The 12,969-nt window shown below is 44.1% G+C and overlaps 1 protein-coding gene across 1 annotated transcript in view; it reads right to left on the reverse strand.

Annotated features, from left to right (window-relative positions):
- Positions 1–2,523: 2,523 nt before the first annotated feature.
- Positions 2,524–12,969, reverse strand: part of WDR11 (WD repeat domain 11) — a gene marked incomplete at both ends in the record, with an annotated part of 42,490 nt that continues 32,044 nt past the window's right edge. The window contains 13 exons of the mRNA XM_084244540.1: positions 2,524–2,673; positions 3,768–3,849; positions 4,557–4,702; positions 5,119–5,216; positions 5,701–5,866; positions 6,261–6,356; positions 6,957–7,134; positions 7,840–7,905; positions 9,019–9,081; positions 9,889–9,997; positions 10,870–11,041; positions 11,416–11,530; positions 11,957–12,063. Coding sequence (XP_084100666.1) covers positions 2,524–2,673; positions 3,768–3,849; positions 4,557–4,702; positions 5,119–5,216; positions 5,701–5,866; positions 6,261–6,356; positions 6,957–7,134; positions 7,840–7,905; positions 9,019–9,081; positions 9,889–9,997; positions 10,870–11,041; positions 11,416–11,530; positions 11,957–12,063 — 1,548 coding nt within the window. The remainder of the gene's footprint in view (positions 2,674–3,767; positions 3,850–4,556; positions 4,703–5,118; positions 5,217–5,700; positions 5,867–6,260; positions 6,357–6,956; positions 7,135–7,839; positions 7,906–9,018; positions 9,082–9,888; positions 9,998–10,869; positions 11,042–11,415; positions 11,531–11,956; positions 12,064–12,969) is intronic.

Here is a 12,969-nt window from a genome sequence, read left to right on the forward strand (position 1 = left end):
AATAGTCACGTTGTATTTCCATTACTGGAAGAACACAAAGACAAAATTAAAGCACAAAGAGAGAGGACTTCAAAAAGGAGGTTACTGTAATGGATCACAGAGGTTAAAATATCAAAAGGCTCCACACAGTGGAACAAAACATAAAGCTTCATTTCCCTGTGAGCCTGAAAGTGCGAGATTTAGCAACTGCCCAAACCAGTGACTCAAAAGTTCTTTCTTTGCAGTAAGAAGACAACGAATGCGCTGGTAGGTCATCCTGGCCGTTTACATTACCTCAGCCTTGCTTGATTCCTGAGTAACTATCTAACACGGGCACAACAGAGTTGAGAACAGGTCTCCCAAACTTCTTTCACTATAGATTTTCACGAACATCTTTACATCTAGTCAATAAAAAATGCAATGTAGTCTCTTGAATTGCAAGTTTTAAAAAACATGAGCAGTACTTTCAGAGTACTAGGACCCAGGAGGTTCCGCTACTGTAAATGCACAGAGGATCCAGCCAGCACGGGGCTTCAGAAGCGTCCTGCCAGCCTTTCATTCCAGGTCCCAGGAAGAACACAAACCTATCCATTCCCACAGAGGCTTCCGAAGCCCCGGATGAAAAGCTGCCCCTCCTCCAGCTCCCCATGGGTGGGAGTTGGGGGGTCAAATGTTTGTATCTCAAGAAATACTACCCTAGGATGACCTAAAAGGGTCCCATTTTTTTCCTTAAGATAAAACCTTCTCTGAGAATGTTTCAACTCCTTCCATGTTGCTGCGGGTGGCATGTGTTTGTGTGTTGATTGCTGAGTAGTATTCTATTGTGTGTGGATACCACAGTCATGTGTTTTTGGGCATTTGGGTCGTCTCCCTACATTTCCTAGTGTAAACAGTGCTGCAGGAAACATAGGGGTTCAGGTATCCTTTATGAATTAATGGTTTTGTGTCCTTTGGGTAGATCTGTAGTAGTGGAATTGGCGGGTCATGTGGAAGCTCTATTTTTAGTAGTTTCATGAAAAATCTCGGTGGTTTCAGTTATGGGAGGTATGTAGGGAACCATAGAAGGGACCAGGAGGGAAAAGTGATTGTAATCAAAATTAACAGGCAAGTGTGAATCAGCGGTATTGTGCAGGGAGCGGCAGGGAATACGGTGTCACGCAAGGGGCTGTGGTGCTGGTGCACGGGTGACGTGGTGGTGGCGAGAATGAAGTAAAATGTATATAAAATATAATGTAAAAAACCTTGGTATTAACACTCATTCTACCAGGACATCACGTTGTGATCATCAACATCATGTCGTGGGCCTCCCCTCCCCCCACCCTGCTAGCCACAGGGAAGTCACTGAGTCGGTGCAGCGAAGTGGAAGAGATGCTTTTATCAATCATAAAAAGCCCTGGATGGGCTTTGACTGTGTTAGCTAAATTTGGTCCCATGTAAGTCTTGTAATCATGGAAGAAAGAAGAACTTTAAAGTTGTATTCAGGAAGAACAATGGGTTTTTTTGAATTTTTAATCAGGAAATCACAATTTTCATTTTTTAATATTAAATTTTTATTGGTCTCCTTGGACTACACCTGTGTATTCTGTAGGGTTATAGGTCCAGTATAGGTCACGGGGCTCCCTCCCTTTGGTCTCTACACTCCCCCCCCCCCCCCCCCCCGTCATTGTGTGTACATTCAAGGAAAGTTCATGTTTGCCAATTTCAAGTTATGGCAATTCAAAGAGGTGTCTCGGACTCATGGAAAATACTTCACGGGACGTGGAGACTGTATTTCCCAAACTAGGCCTCAGCAAGTATTTGGAAAGCGTTATGCGCCCGGTGCTGTGATCTACGGCCCTAAGTAGCCTGAAAGTGGGAGTGGCGGGTCAGTGAAATGCACTCATGGGTCCGTTTAGCTGATTAGGTACCGGTGGGCTTGAAGACCTTGTTTCAGGTCCTGCCCATCTTTCTCCTCTTGCGTCAGCTGCAAGCTCAATAGGCAGCCTGAACCACTCCAGGTTAGCGGCCTCCCCCGGTGGCGCAGGGCCGTAAGGCTCAGTGTGGTTAATGCACAGGCCTAGAGTTCGCGCCCCGGCCGGGGGAACCTAGCGCAGGTATTAGGTGCAGCAGCCCTGTAGTGTATCCGCTGATGCGCTCCCAGAATTCTTCTGGTCTTGTCACATGACCAGATCTGAGCAGTGGGGAGCCTCCTGTGCAGAGTGAATGAGGATTTGGACTCGAGTAGAAACCTTTTGGGGGGGGGGGAAGGGGGGAGATGTTCACAGTTCTGCCTAGATCTTCAGGCCAAAATTTCTCAAGACACTGAAAAGGGAGAGGGGAGTTAGACATTTTCAAACTCTGAAGTGGTCACGTTTTTCTGAGCTAAACACGGGACCCAGAGCTCCCTCCGAGCATCGTAGGTGCTCATGCCCTGCGGGGAAGCCGCTCCCGAGGCCCTGCGAGCGCAGCACCCTCCTCAGTCAGGACTGCGCCCCTGACCTGAAGGCGCCTGGACCAACTCCGGGCCGCCCTGCTGGCGAGGTGAGTCCCTGGCTTCCGTGACCGTCACGCCTCTTCGGGCTTGGGGGATTCCAGTTCATTCAGTAAGTCTCTGCCCGCTGCTCCAGCTTTTGAAGCAAAAATAACAGCGCCCTGTTTAAACCCGAGATTCCGCAAGCTCCGGGCATAATCTGCATATATAGCCGCGATGAGCTTCTGTAAATCCCAGTTAAGGAAAAGAAGGGCAAAGGGGTGGTGAAGACACCCCCAGGCAAGAAGGTCTCAGTCTGAAGCCCCTGCTACGCTCCCCAGCAGCTGGGCCCAAAGCTTCATCTGAGCAGTGGGGGAATCTTCCTGTGCAGCTGGAATGAGGATTTGGACCTAACCTCCCCGATTCTCCACATTCACAAGCATGACCACAGACTGGGCAGAGGACAGGAGAGACTTTGTGGCTGAGAGGCTGGCCCTGCGCACTCCAAGCTCACCACCAGCAGTCGAGGCAGGGGCGCTTTCGGGCAGTCGGCTGCAGTGAGGGGTTCCACTCACGAGTCTGTCCCTAAGCAGAAGGCCAGGTCTGGGCTCTGGGAGAGCTCTGTCCCGCTGCTGCTGATAATCAAAACGGCTCCTCAGAACCGGGGTCAACTTTACTGATTACTAGATAAAGGATTTTGAATATCTTTTACAGAAAATTGAATATCTGAATTAAATAATTCAAGAAAAATTGTGAGAACAAGGAGAGTTCTGCTAACACAAGGAGCTGAGAGCTTATTCTCAAGGCCATTCTTCTCCAAGAAAACACTATCAGGTGATTCTAGAAGGAACACAATTCTCTGGTCCAGGTGTACAACACAGGACACATCGTCCATTTGAAGCCCTGTGTCTTATTCTACATTCGAATATCATGGTGGGTAACAGGGAGTCTTCCTTTTTTACTTATTATTTATTAATAAAATATATGCTATATGTATGAATCTTATTCCATAGAATGCAGTTTTGAATACTACGTTGAAACAGCAGGCTTCCACACCTCTCCTAAGTTATTGCTCTTATATTCTCTTGCAAGACCACCCAAAACCTTATAAATACCCGTGCCTGCCCCCGCCAGCCTAGCCCTCTCAGGGAGCTGTGGCACCACGGCCTTCCTCCCAATCTGTGCCCTTCTCTTCCTCCCTCTTTCTGGCTTTGGTGACTCAGAACGTGGAATGTCCTGCATAGAATGGAGTTCCTGCTCAGGCACAACGAAAAGGAGTCCTAAAACACCCACTCATGTCACCTGCTTCCCCCTCAGTGTAATTGTCCCAGCAAAGGATATCCGTGTCCTCACTGACTTCGATCGTGCCGTACTTGAGACAGGCTTCCACGAACAAGGCGGCTCGATCAAAGTATCTCATGCTGCTCGACAGAACACAGTGAGTCAGGCCACTGTGACGAGGCAGCCAGGGAAGGCGCCTCCAGAGCGTGCGTCTCTGTGAAGCACACGTCTCCCTGGAAAACTGAGCCACACCAAAGCCACGCAGCACCCTTCTAAGCCCTGGTTTCTAGAGGAAAGGAGGGAAGAGCACCCAGGTCCTCTACCCCAAGCTCTTTGTCATTATCACTTTAAAAAAGACTGAAGTGGATGAAATCCACAGAAATCCACAGAAGCGAGCAAGTATCTGTGTGCCCACTGCCCGGTCTGACAAGGACCTCAGTCATGCTCGCTTCAACCTGCCCCTCACGTTTAAATAAATAAAAAGTTCCACAATGAGTGACGCTGTGAGGCCTCGAGAGGCCCAGAGGGGGCAGCTCCACTTCTCCACACGCTCCGTCCCCTCCGCCCACTCCCTGGCCTTTGTCAGTCTCAGCTGCTCTACCCAGAGCTGAACTGTCCCCATACTCGGAAGACTTCTTTCCTAATGTTTTTAAACAGATACCCATCAGATCTGACTAGCATGTTGGTAGGACAGGAACCTTCCACTCCCTTTGGCTTCTTCAAATAAACCCTCATCTCACATGCTTTTCCTTCTCCTGCAGGCTTGAAGGACCACCATCGACCCGCAGAGCCTCAGAAAACACGGAGTGATGGACCTTGGCAGCGAGCCTGACCGGCCCCAGCGTACCTGTGAAGCGTCTCAGCCACGCTGGAAAAGCAGCCCAGGGAGAGGAGCACCAGGAGGGCCTTTGACTTCTGGTTGACTTGTGGAGAGCAAAGGTGGTCAACCCACCGCTTCAGAACATCAGCGCACTCCTCGGAATTTAAGCGGACCTGAGAAGGATGCCCGTGTTAAGTAAACAAAGACACCCTGTTCCATATAAAAGAAAAACATCATTCAACAAAACTGGGACCTGTTCTTACAAAACAAATACTAGGTGAGCACCTAGCACTTAGCACCCTGCCCTGCTGCTTACCTTACTACATCTCGCAGTCTAAGGCCCCATCGATGGGCCATGGGGCCTGGCAACACCCTGGGCTGTAGACCTGGGCTCACACCTGAGCAGGGAGCAGAGGCAGCTGCTTTCACTTAATTGTTACTGATACAACCGCCATTTTTCAGTAAGAAGAAATATACTTTGAAAAGAGTAGGTATGTGAAAGCTGCAATAAATTATCTGCAAAGCAGCTTTGCAGCCAATACAAAAGCATCTAAACCATGTGTCAGAACTTCAGGACTGAATCACCTACTTTGGCAAGCCACGCTGCCCGGTTCCACTCGCCATACGTCTGCAGGTAGCGGCAGGCGTCTGCGGCTTTGTCTATCAGGCAGAGCAACTGAACGCCCTCTGGAAGACAAAACAGCAGCCCCCTAAAGTGACACAGCAGCTTGCTCTGTCAAGTTGCTATAACGTAAAATCACCATTTGATTTCACTTAGTCCTGTGCATCCTACACCTATTGAAGACATTATTGAAATTTTAAAGGATTAAAATGGAGTTTTACAATGCTACCACTCAGTGACCAGGGTAGGAAGCACAAAGAGAGTCCAGAAAACGAACAGTAAAGCATTCTCACTCACTGGTTTGCATCACTTCATTTCAGTTTGCCCACTGTATGCCTCTTAGGCAATTGTTAATCGCGTCTGTCACTCAGAATTCTGGCTTAGAGGACTGAGTTAAATGGTCATCTTATAAATAGCTAGTAACAATCTACTTCTCTATAATCTACTTTATATAAAAGAGAAAGGTGGAGTCCAATAATGAAATACTTTGCTGGGGTCAGGTCTGATTTTCCAGAACACTGACAGGTGCGCCCATGAAGCATGTCTTACCTGCCAGCTTGCCATTGGCGATCATGTTTGTTGCTACCAGCTTAATGGTGCTCTGGGAGGGGCCTGACGAGGTGACTGTCGTGACCAAACAGGCTTTTAGTGAATCGCAGTAATAATGCTGGTTCTCTGCACTTGTTTCCAACAGCAGCTGCACAGCTCTGTCTGTCTAATAAGAGGAAGAACACTTCTAGTATGAAACCATTTCCCCCAACATAAGCTCTTTTAATCGTGAGCACTTGGTTTGCAGATACAAGAATCGCACCCTTAGAGCACTGCACAGTTGGTTTGTAGAAGTGGTCAAGGAACTGCTTGTTCTAGCTGTACAACAATCATTTCAGAAACACAAAAACAAAACTAAATAATTAGATCTCACTTGACATGGAATCAAAATCAGTTTGTTAATCAGATATTTTTTGCTTCTGTTGTTGCTACTTTGTGACAAAGCCTAAACTTACATTTACATTAATTATACTTACAGGGAGGCACTATAAAGTGTGTCACACACACTATGGTGTGTGTGAGCCTGCATGAAACATGGAAAGTTGCAGAAATTGACTTACTTGACCCAAGAGAAGCAGCTGGTCTGTGCATTTCCTTGTATGATCATAGGTTGACCTTTTTACTTCCTGTAAATTAACCCTTTCCAACTGAAATTTCTATAAAGAAAACAAAAAGGAATCCTGATACTCATAAATTATAAGACTGATGAACTATTTCAATTTTTCTCTACCTAATAATTTCAGTCAACATTACTTTGACTTCTGAGGTTATTACATGATAATCAACTTTATTGAAATCCAACAATGGAACAGGAACTGAAAGAGAAAATGTCGACATGTGTTACTGCTTGTAAGCAAGTCTACCCACTCACAGAAACTGGCCCTTGAACAAAGCTGTATAAAAGCAAGCCTCCTTGTGGAAGAACTATAGGCTACAGAATCATGAAGCCTCCTTCTTATCTGTAGAATAGCAACTTCAAAGCCAGTGAAAGAAATGTTTGTTAAAGTAATAATGCGAGAGAATTAAAATAATCTTGTCAATAGTTTTAAGACAAAAAATTAAAGGATTTAATAAAAGTTGGAGGTGTATTAAAAAAATTCAGTGTTTGTAAGATTTTCAGGTCCTCAGTAAGGTCTTTATCTGTAAACATACAGAGACTCATTTCTATGATGTGAACCTTAACTTAGAAAGTTTCCCGAATTTGAGACCCTGCAGAGACATAAGTAACCAAGATGACAGCTTTGAGGATTCCATACCTGGAAGTAGGCATTCTCGCAGAGTAAGTCATAGCACATGTCGAGGGGGTCGCCCGCGCCGTCCTGAGGAGCGGGTCCCGCGACGGCGGGTGTGCCGGCTGGCCGCCCTGGGCCCAGGCTGTGCAGGTAGTGGGCCGCCACCGTCCAGAAGTGGAGCTCGGACTCGTCGCCGTAAAGCCTGAGGAGGAAACCGCAGCGTCCGCTGACCGGACATGGCAGACTGGCGGCCTGAGTGGCTGCCCATGGGGGGTCACGTGCTGGGAGCCCCGGGCTGCACGCAGAAGACCCATTTGGGACACTTTCACCATATGAGTAAAAGAGGAGAAGCAGTGAGTTCTCCAGCCCCATCTCAAGTACACACGGGCCTGACTGCGGACGGCCACGGGACGCCACCTCTCCCTCCCCTGCGGTATGAGCAGCACCTCGGTTCTAACAAGGTCACTCTCAGCATGCCTTTCACTGCTTCACACTAAGGAAGAAGATTCTTGGGGATAACTGACAAGATAAGGGAAAAATCTGTAATTTGTTCACTGGGGAATAGAAGGAATTTTTTTTTATAAGTGACTACTATATAGTGGAGCAGTACAGGTTACTGCTTGTAAATATAACTCTGTAACATTCAAGGACATACCCTTATAGCTCATATTTTAAAAACTATACGGAGATGTCTACAGAGAAGGCATAGATCTAGGTCTAAAATACTTTTTTTTTAATTATATAACTACTTTCAAAACTAAGTCAAATCTAAAGGATGAACTGATACATTTTTTCTTACATTTTTTCTTAAATTTAAAAGCATCTGGTCTTAATGAAACACCCTTGTAATAGAAATGAGTTAACCTAAACTCCTGTCTCTTGTACAGAAAATTTCTAGCAGCCTTACCTTGAAACAAGCAGGCACCTCTGCAAAAGAGTGAATTCTGGATCGAGCAAGAGTTTCTTTATATCACTGCAGACAGGAATTCAGAAAAAGGCAAGACAATTTTTTTTAATCAAATAATAAAACGGGGATAAATCAATGCATTCTTGAAATGGAAAATTCCACTCAAAAGTTACTTTGTCATGACCCTGAACTCACAACAGTTGGGCAGAGCTGCTGGGCAGTCATGCCCATGTAAGACTCTGATGCTGGGGTACATTCTTGTGATAGTTCAACTCACATTTTTAAAACCCTGAACATCTGCCTAACTACTGGAACAAGCACATCACTGCTGATAAAATGTTTTGCTAATTGTCAGCATCAGTGTATGTGGAAGAGAGATGCATTAATTTATTTTTGAAACGATCTCCAAAAAAAAATTTAAGGAAGAAAGACCTTTTTTTTTTAATAAATTGCTGTATCTAAAACATGAAAGGAAAGGGAAGATAGTGTTTAAATCTATACGTTTGCATTTAAACAGAAATGTTAACCTGTGGATTGAGAAAACAATAAAGCAATTATTTGGATCTTGACATCAATAAAACCTCCTATTATGGTTCATTTATTAATTATAGTTAGAAGTGACAGACTAGATTGCAAAAAAAAAGGTGTTATACCTTACCAAGAACTCCTTATGAACCTATAAATATATTTTTTACTTCCTTTACAATATTATTCCCAGAATACACTTTTAAATGCTTTAGGCTCTAGGGAGTATGCTCATTTCTTAGCCAAAGTTGTGCAAACACAATCTCTGACACGGAGAACATTTTTAGAAGCGGGAAGCTGACATGGAGGAATCCTCAAGGTGAGGCTTCACAGAGGTTCTGGAGGGGAGGCAGGCTGAGCTACAAGGACTTCGCACCACAGCCTCCACTCTGGCCCAACAGGAGACCAGAGCAACCCGACACTCCGAAAGCTGCTGAAGATAGAGGCTCTGTCCCTGCCCTGTAATTTCTAAACAGCTGCTTGCTCTATAAAACAAAGATGCTAAAGGAAAAACCTTGGTGAACAAGAATGGTCTCTCCTTGAGCCACAAAGTTTCTAAAACACAACTTACCTTAATTTTAAAAAGCCTAAGTTATTCTATTTTTCTTTCTCTTATATTTTTATCTTCCAATAAAACGTAGTTGAAGTGCTTACTTGGACAGTGAATTCAACTGCTCTTGAAGGAGATTCTTTATTTCTTCATTTTCTGGATAATCACTGTACAGAAAAGATTTCAACTGAGTTTATCATCTTTTCACTTACAAGTACTTCTTTCTACACCAGAAAAAAAGCTGTGTTAAGATAGAAATAACTTTTGTATTCCTTGGTCAAAAACCGGGTTATAGGCCAAACAGCAACATTCTACTCAAGAAGCTGCCCTTTGAGGCTTGATTTTATCTCCATAAGAGCACTTAGGATGAGAAAGGACTCCATTAGTTCTGCCCTGTGCACAGCTGTCTCCTTCTCTAAGGAGATCGTTCTTGCACAACAGTCACCTCACTGTTACTCGCCTCCACCCTTACCATATGAGCTCTAATGGTGTAGTTTCAATAACATCTGTGAGCTTAATAACCACAAATCAGTGTCTGTGACTATTTTTTTTTTTTGCAGTGAGGCAGACGTTGAGTTTACAAAACCTAAAATCCTCTGAAGCAGACCCATTCATGCTGCTTTTAAAAGGAATTGAGCCTGGACCCAAAATCCTCCTGCCTTAACTGGCCCTCTTCACACTCACTCTGCCACGCCCCATGTTGACTGTGAAATGACAGCACAGCCACCCGGGAGTCAGATGCCCGCAGCTCCCAGCCCCCTGCAGACTTGAACTTCCACAACGGCCATGGGGGGGGGGGGCGGGGGGCGGCGGCGCACAGGCATTCTGTTAGATCCTGCTTGCTGTCTGTCCCAGTTTGCTTTTAAGTTCCAGTTCTGTTAGGGCCAGGAAGACAAGCCAGTGGTGATTTTCATGGGTATCCTTTATTTCCCCAAGAAAATCAAGAAAGAAGAACAAAAACGGAAAAAACTTACACATTAGAGATGTCCAAGGAGTACCGGCCATCCCAAGGCTGGTGCAGTAAGAAAGCTTTCAAGGCGAGGGAGGCCCTTGGGACAAGAAGATAGGGGCACCACACGGGCTCTAGACAAAAATTGTTTTAATGAAATATTTTATTATTTTTATTTTTATTTTAATGACATATAATTTTATAGTACCTTGGAACTTCAACATAGAGTTTACAAAGAAGCCAGCAGAGGACAATGCAGACGTTTGGGCGTAATTGATCATCTTGACATACAGGCTAAGAGTGAGGAGATTCTCTATGTTCAAATCTTTTTTTTCATCAGCTAAGGATATGTCATGTGACTCACGACAGTCACATAGTAGGAACTTTAGTAAATATGTACTGAGTTAAGGAATGAATGAACCAAATTTCTTTTTAGCCAGTGCAAATGAGTATGATACTACTCTGGAAAGTTGTTTCATTTTTGGTGAAATTAAATATATTTTTCTTTCCCTTCTAAAAATGTAAGTCTCCTGTGTGCTACAAAAACACTACTTAAATAAAACATTCAGTACAATGATTCACTGTCTTAAGCTCATTATTTAAAAACACTAAGAATCCTGTCACCTGTGTCCTGCCACCGGACGCCTTCGCTGTCCTGAGGTTATTGAATTAACGTAGCTGCTTAGACCGTCACTAGGGATCGCCCCTCTGCTCAATGGCTTTGTCATGAATGGAAATATCCTTGGCCTTTTGACGAAGCACTCAGGAAAGGGTCAGAGAAGGGGGACTTGGCAAATTGGAGTTGGGGAAATGATTGACAGCTGCAGTCACAGGGAGTCTAGCATCTCAGTGGTAACAACATTCAAGCTTTAAGCTAATGTATTTTCTTAAACTCAGATGCTCAGAGAGCAAGACTGAAATGAAATAGAAGTGCTCTTTCCCTAGATGAGAGAAGATGGTGCAAAATAAAGACAGGTTCAAAGCACCCTTTCATTAGAATTCCTACCGGTCAGCTCCTGCTCATCCATCCTGAAACATGTAGACTTCATAGACATATCGAGGACTCTGACACACCCATCATCTGAGGCCAAGATCACCTTATCTGACGTACACCAGTCCACATCCAGTATACGAAAGGTCACGTTTCTTCCACTTCTTAAACTACTCACCATCTGAACCTTCAAGAGTGAATTTGGTTGTCACTTTCAGAAAGAAAAGGAAGATGTTTATCATTCTGGATTAAATGGGCAGTGATGTGGCAAAGGACCAGTGCAACTTTAAAACTGAACAGTCTGGCAATTTATCTCCCACACACAGACTGCCTTTTAAAGGCAGACTATTTCTCAAGTAACATAAGGAAAACAACCCCATAGAGTTATCACACCTTTCAGACAGAAATACTGTGAAACTAAAAGATTCAAACGAAGAAACTTGCTTTAGGAAGTATGATAAACCCATTATGTAGTTTTCACTCCGAAATCAGGGGGAGAAAAAGTTTCTCTGACCAGAAGCCCCACATGCAGCTGATGCTCATGGAGCTGGGCCTACCTACCTCTTTAGAGTCCCACACTTCAGCACCATCATTGTACATTGCTATTAACTTCTGGTTTCCTTTACCAGGGGCAAAACGAATCTTCCTCACCCAACTTCGATGAGTAGGTATCCCTCTGAGGACATACAGAGCAAACAAAAACCAAAACACCAATATGGTGCACAGCACCATCTTTTCACCAGAAAACTCCCTTTCTTGTTCTTCTTTTGACAAGGTCTCATGATGGCATAACTGCCTTACTTTCTAGGATAGGGGCTACATCTAACAGAAGGGCCTGCCCGTTGACAACAGCTGGAATAATGTCTTAGCACTTCTCTGCATGGAACAACTGCAGAGAAGGATTATGGATGACCCAGAGCCTAGCTCTGGTCCTTTCTCCCAAATTCAAAGGCAAGAGACCCAGGGGTGCAAGCTATAATTGGCTATGCTTACTGAATCTGCAGGCCAAGTTACAAACCCCTAGGGAAACCACATCAAGAGATTAGTTGTTGTTTTTGTTTTTTTTTTAAATCTACTAACAAGGCTGTATTCTTGTTCATACCTGGACACTCTGCCTTTCAAATCCCAAAAATTTAAATTTCCATCCACATCTCCAAGAACTAGTGTATCACCTTTCCAAGCGATGCAGGTAATACTACCCATGCTTCCCTAGAAAACAATGGCAACAACCATCAGAAATTTCACTGTAACATTATAACAGAAACATATTTGTACTTGGTAATAGTGATGAAATGACACTTTAATGAATGGTAAATAAATATAAATGGTTTTGCTTCAGTATAAATTCCCCTAAACACTAACTGGACACTAAAAGTGTTACCAGGCGTATCAGCTTCAACTATGAAATGAAAAAGATTTCAATTTGGTGAACACTAAGTTATTAGATTTATAGTGAATTAGATTTATAGTGAAGGCTGTCTTGCAGAAGGAATACCTCAGATGAAACAAGATAAAAGATAAAAAGAGAAGGAAAGGAAACCCTTTCCAGCTCATCTCCATCTTCTTTCTCACGGCAAAAGGACAAATAGATCTATTCCAAGAGAAACTCAAAGCTGTTTCACAATTGTGTAGTCATCTTTCTACTGAAAAAGAGGCTCCAGAGTTTCAGATACCTTCTGAAATAATGAAGGGGAAGAGATACTGTTTCCATCCAAAGGCATCTCAATGTGTATGAATTCACAGAAAGCTTTGCAAAGTTACACACAGAAATACCAAAATAGTAAGAACCCACTAGTGGAAGGAAGAGAGCCTGCAGCTGTAGAGATGCAGAGAGAGAGCAAGCTGAGGCTCTGCCATCCGCTGCCTGGGCACAATCCAGCTTCATCACAGAATTTGTTGTGTGAATTGGGGCACATTTACTTCACCTTTCTGTGTCTTAGAAAAACGTACATCAATAAAATGGGGCAAGTTCATAAACCCGAGGCATTCCTTGTAGTCATAATACATGTATAAGGCGAAGGCCTGAAAACAATGCCTGCCACGTAATAAAGAGCCAATACACGTTAACTGCTAAATAACATTATTGATCAACATCATCTCTACTTATTAAGAGAA

The sequence above is a fragment of the Talpa europaea genome (genome assembly GCF_964194135.1).
Source record: "Talpa europaea genome assembly, chromosome: 10".
Taxonomy (NCBI): domain Eukaryota; kingdom Metazoa; phylum Chordata; class Mammalia; order Eulipotyphla; family Talpidae; genus Talpa; species Talpa europaea.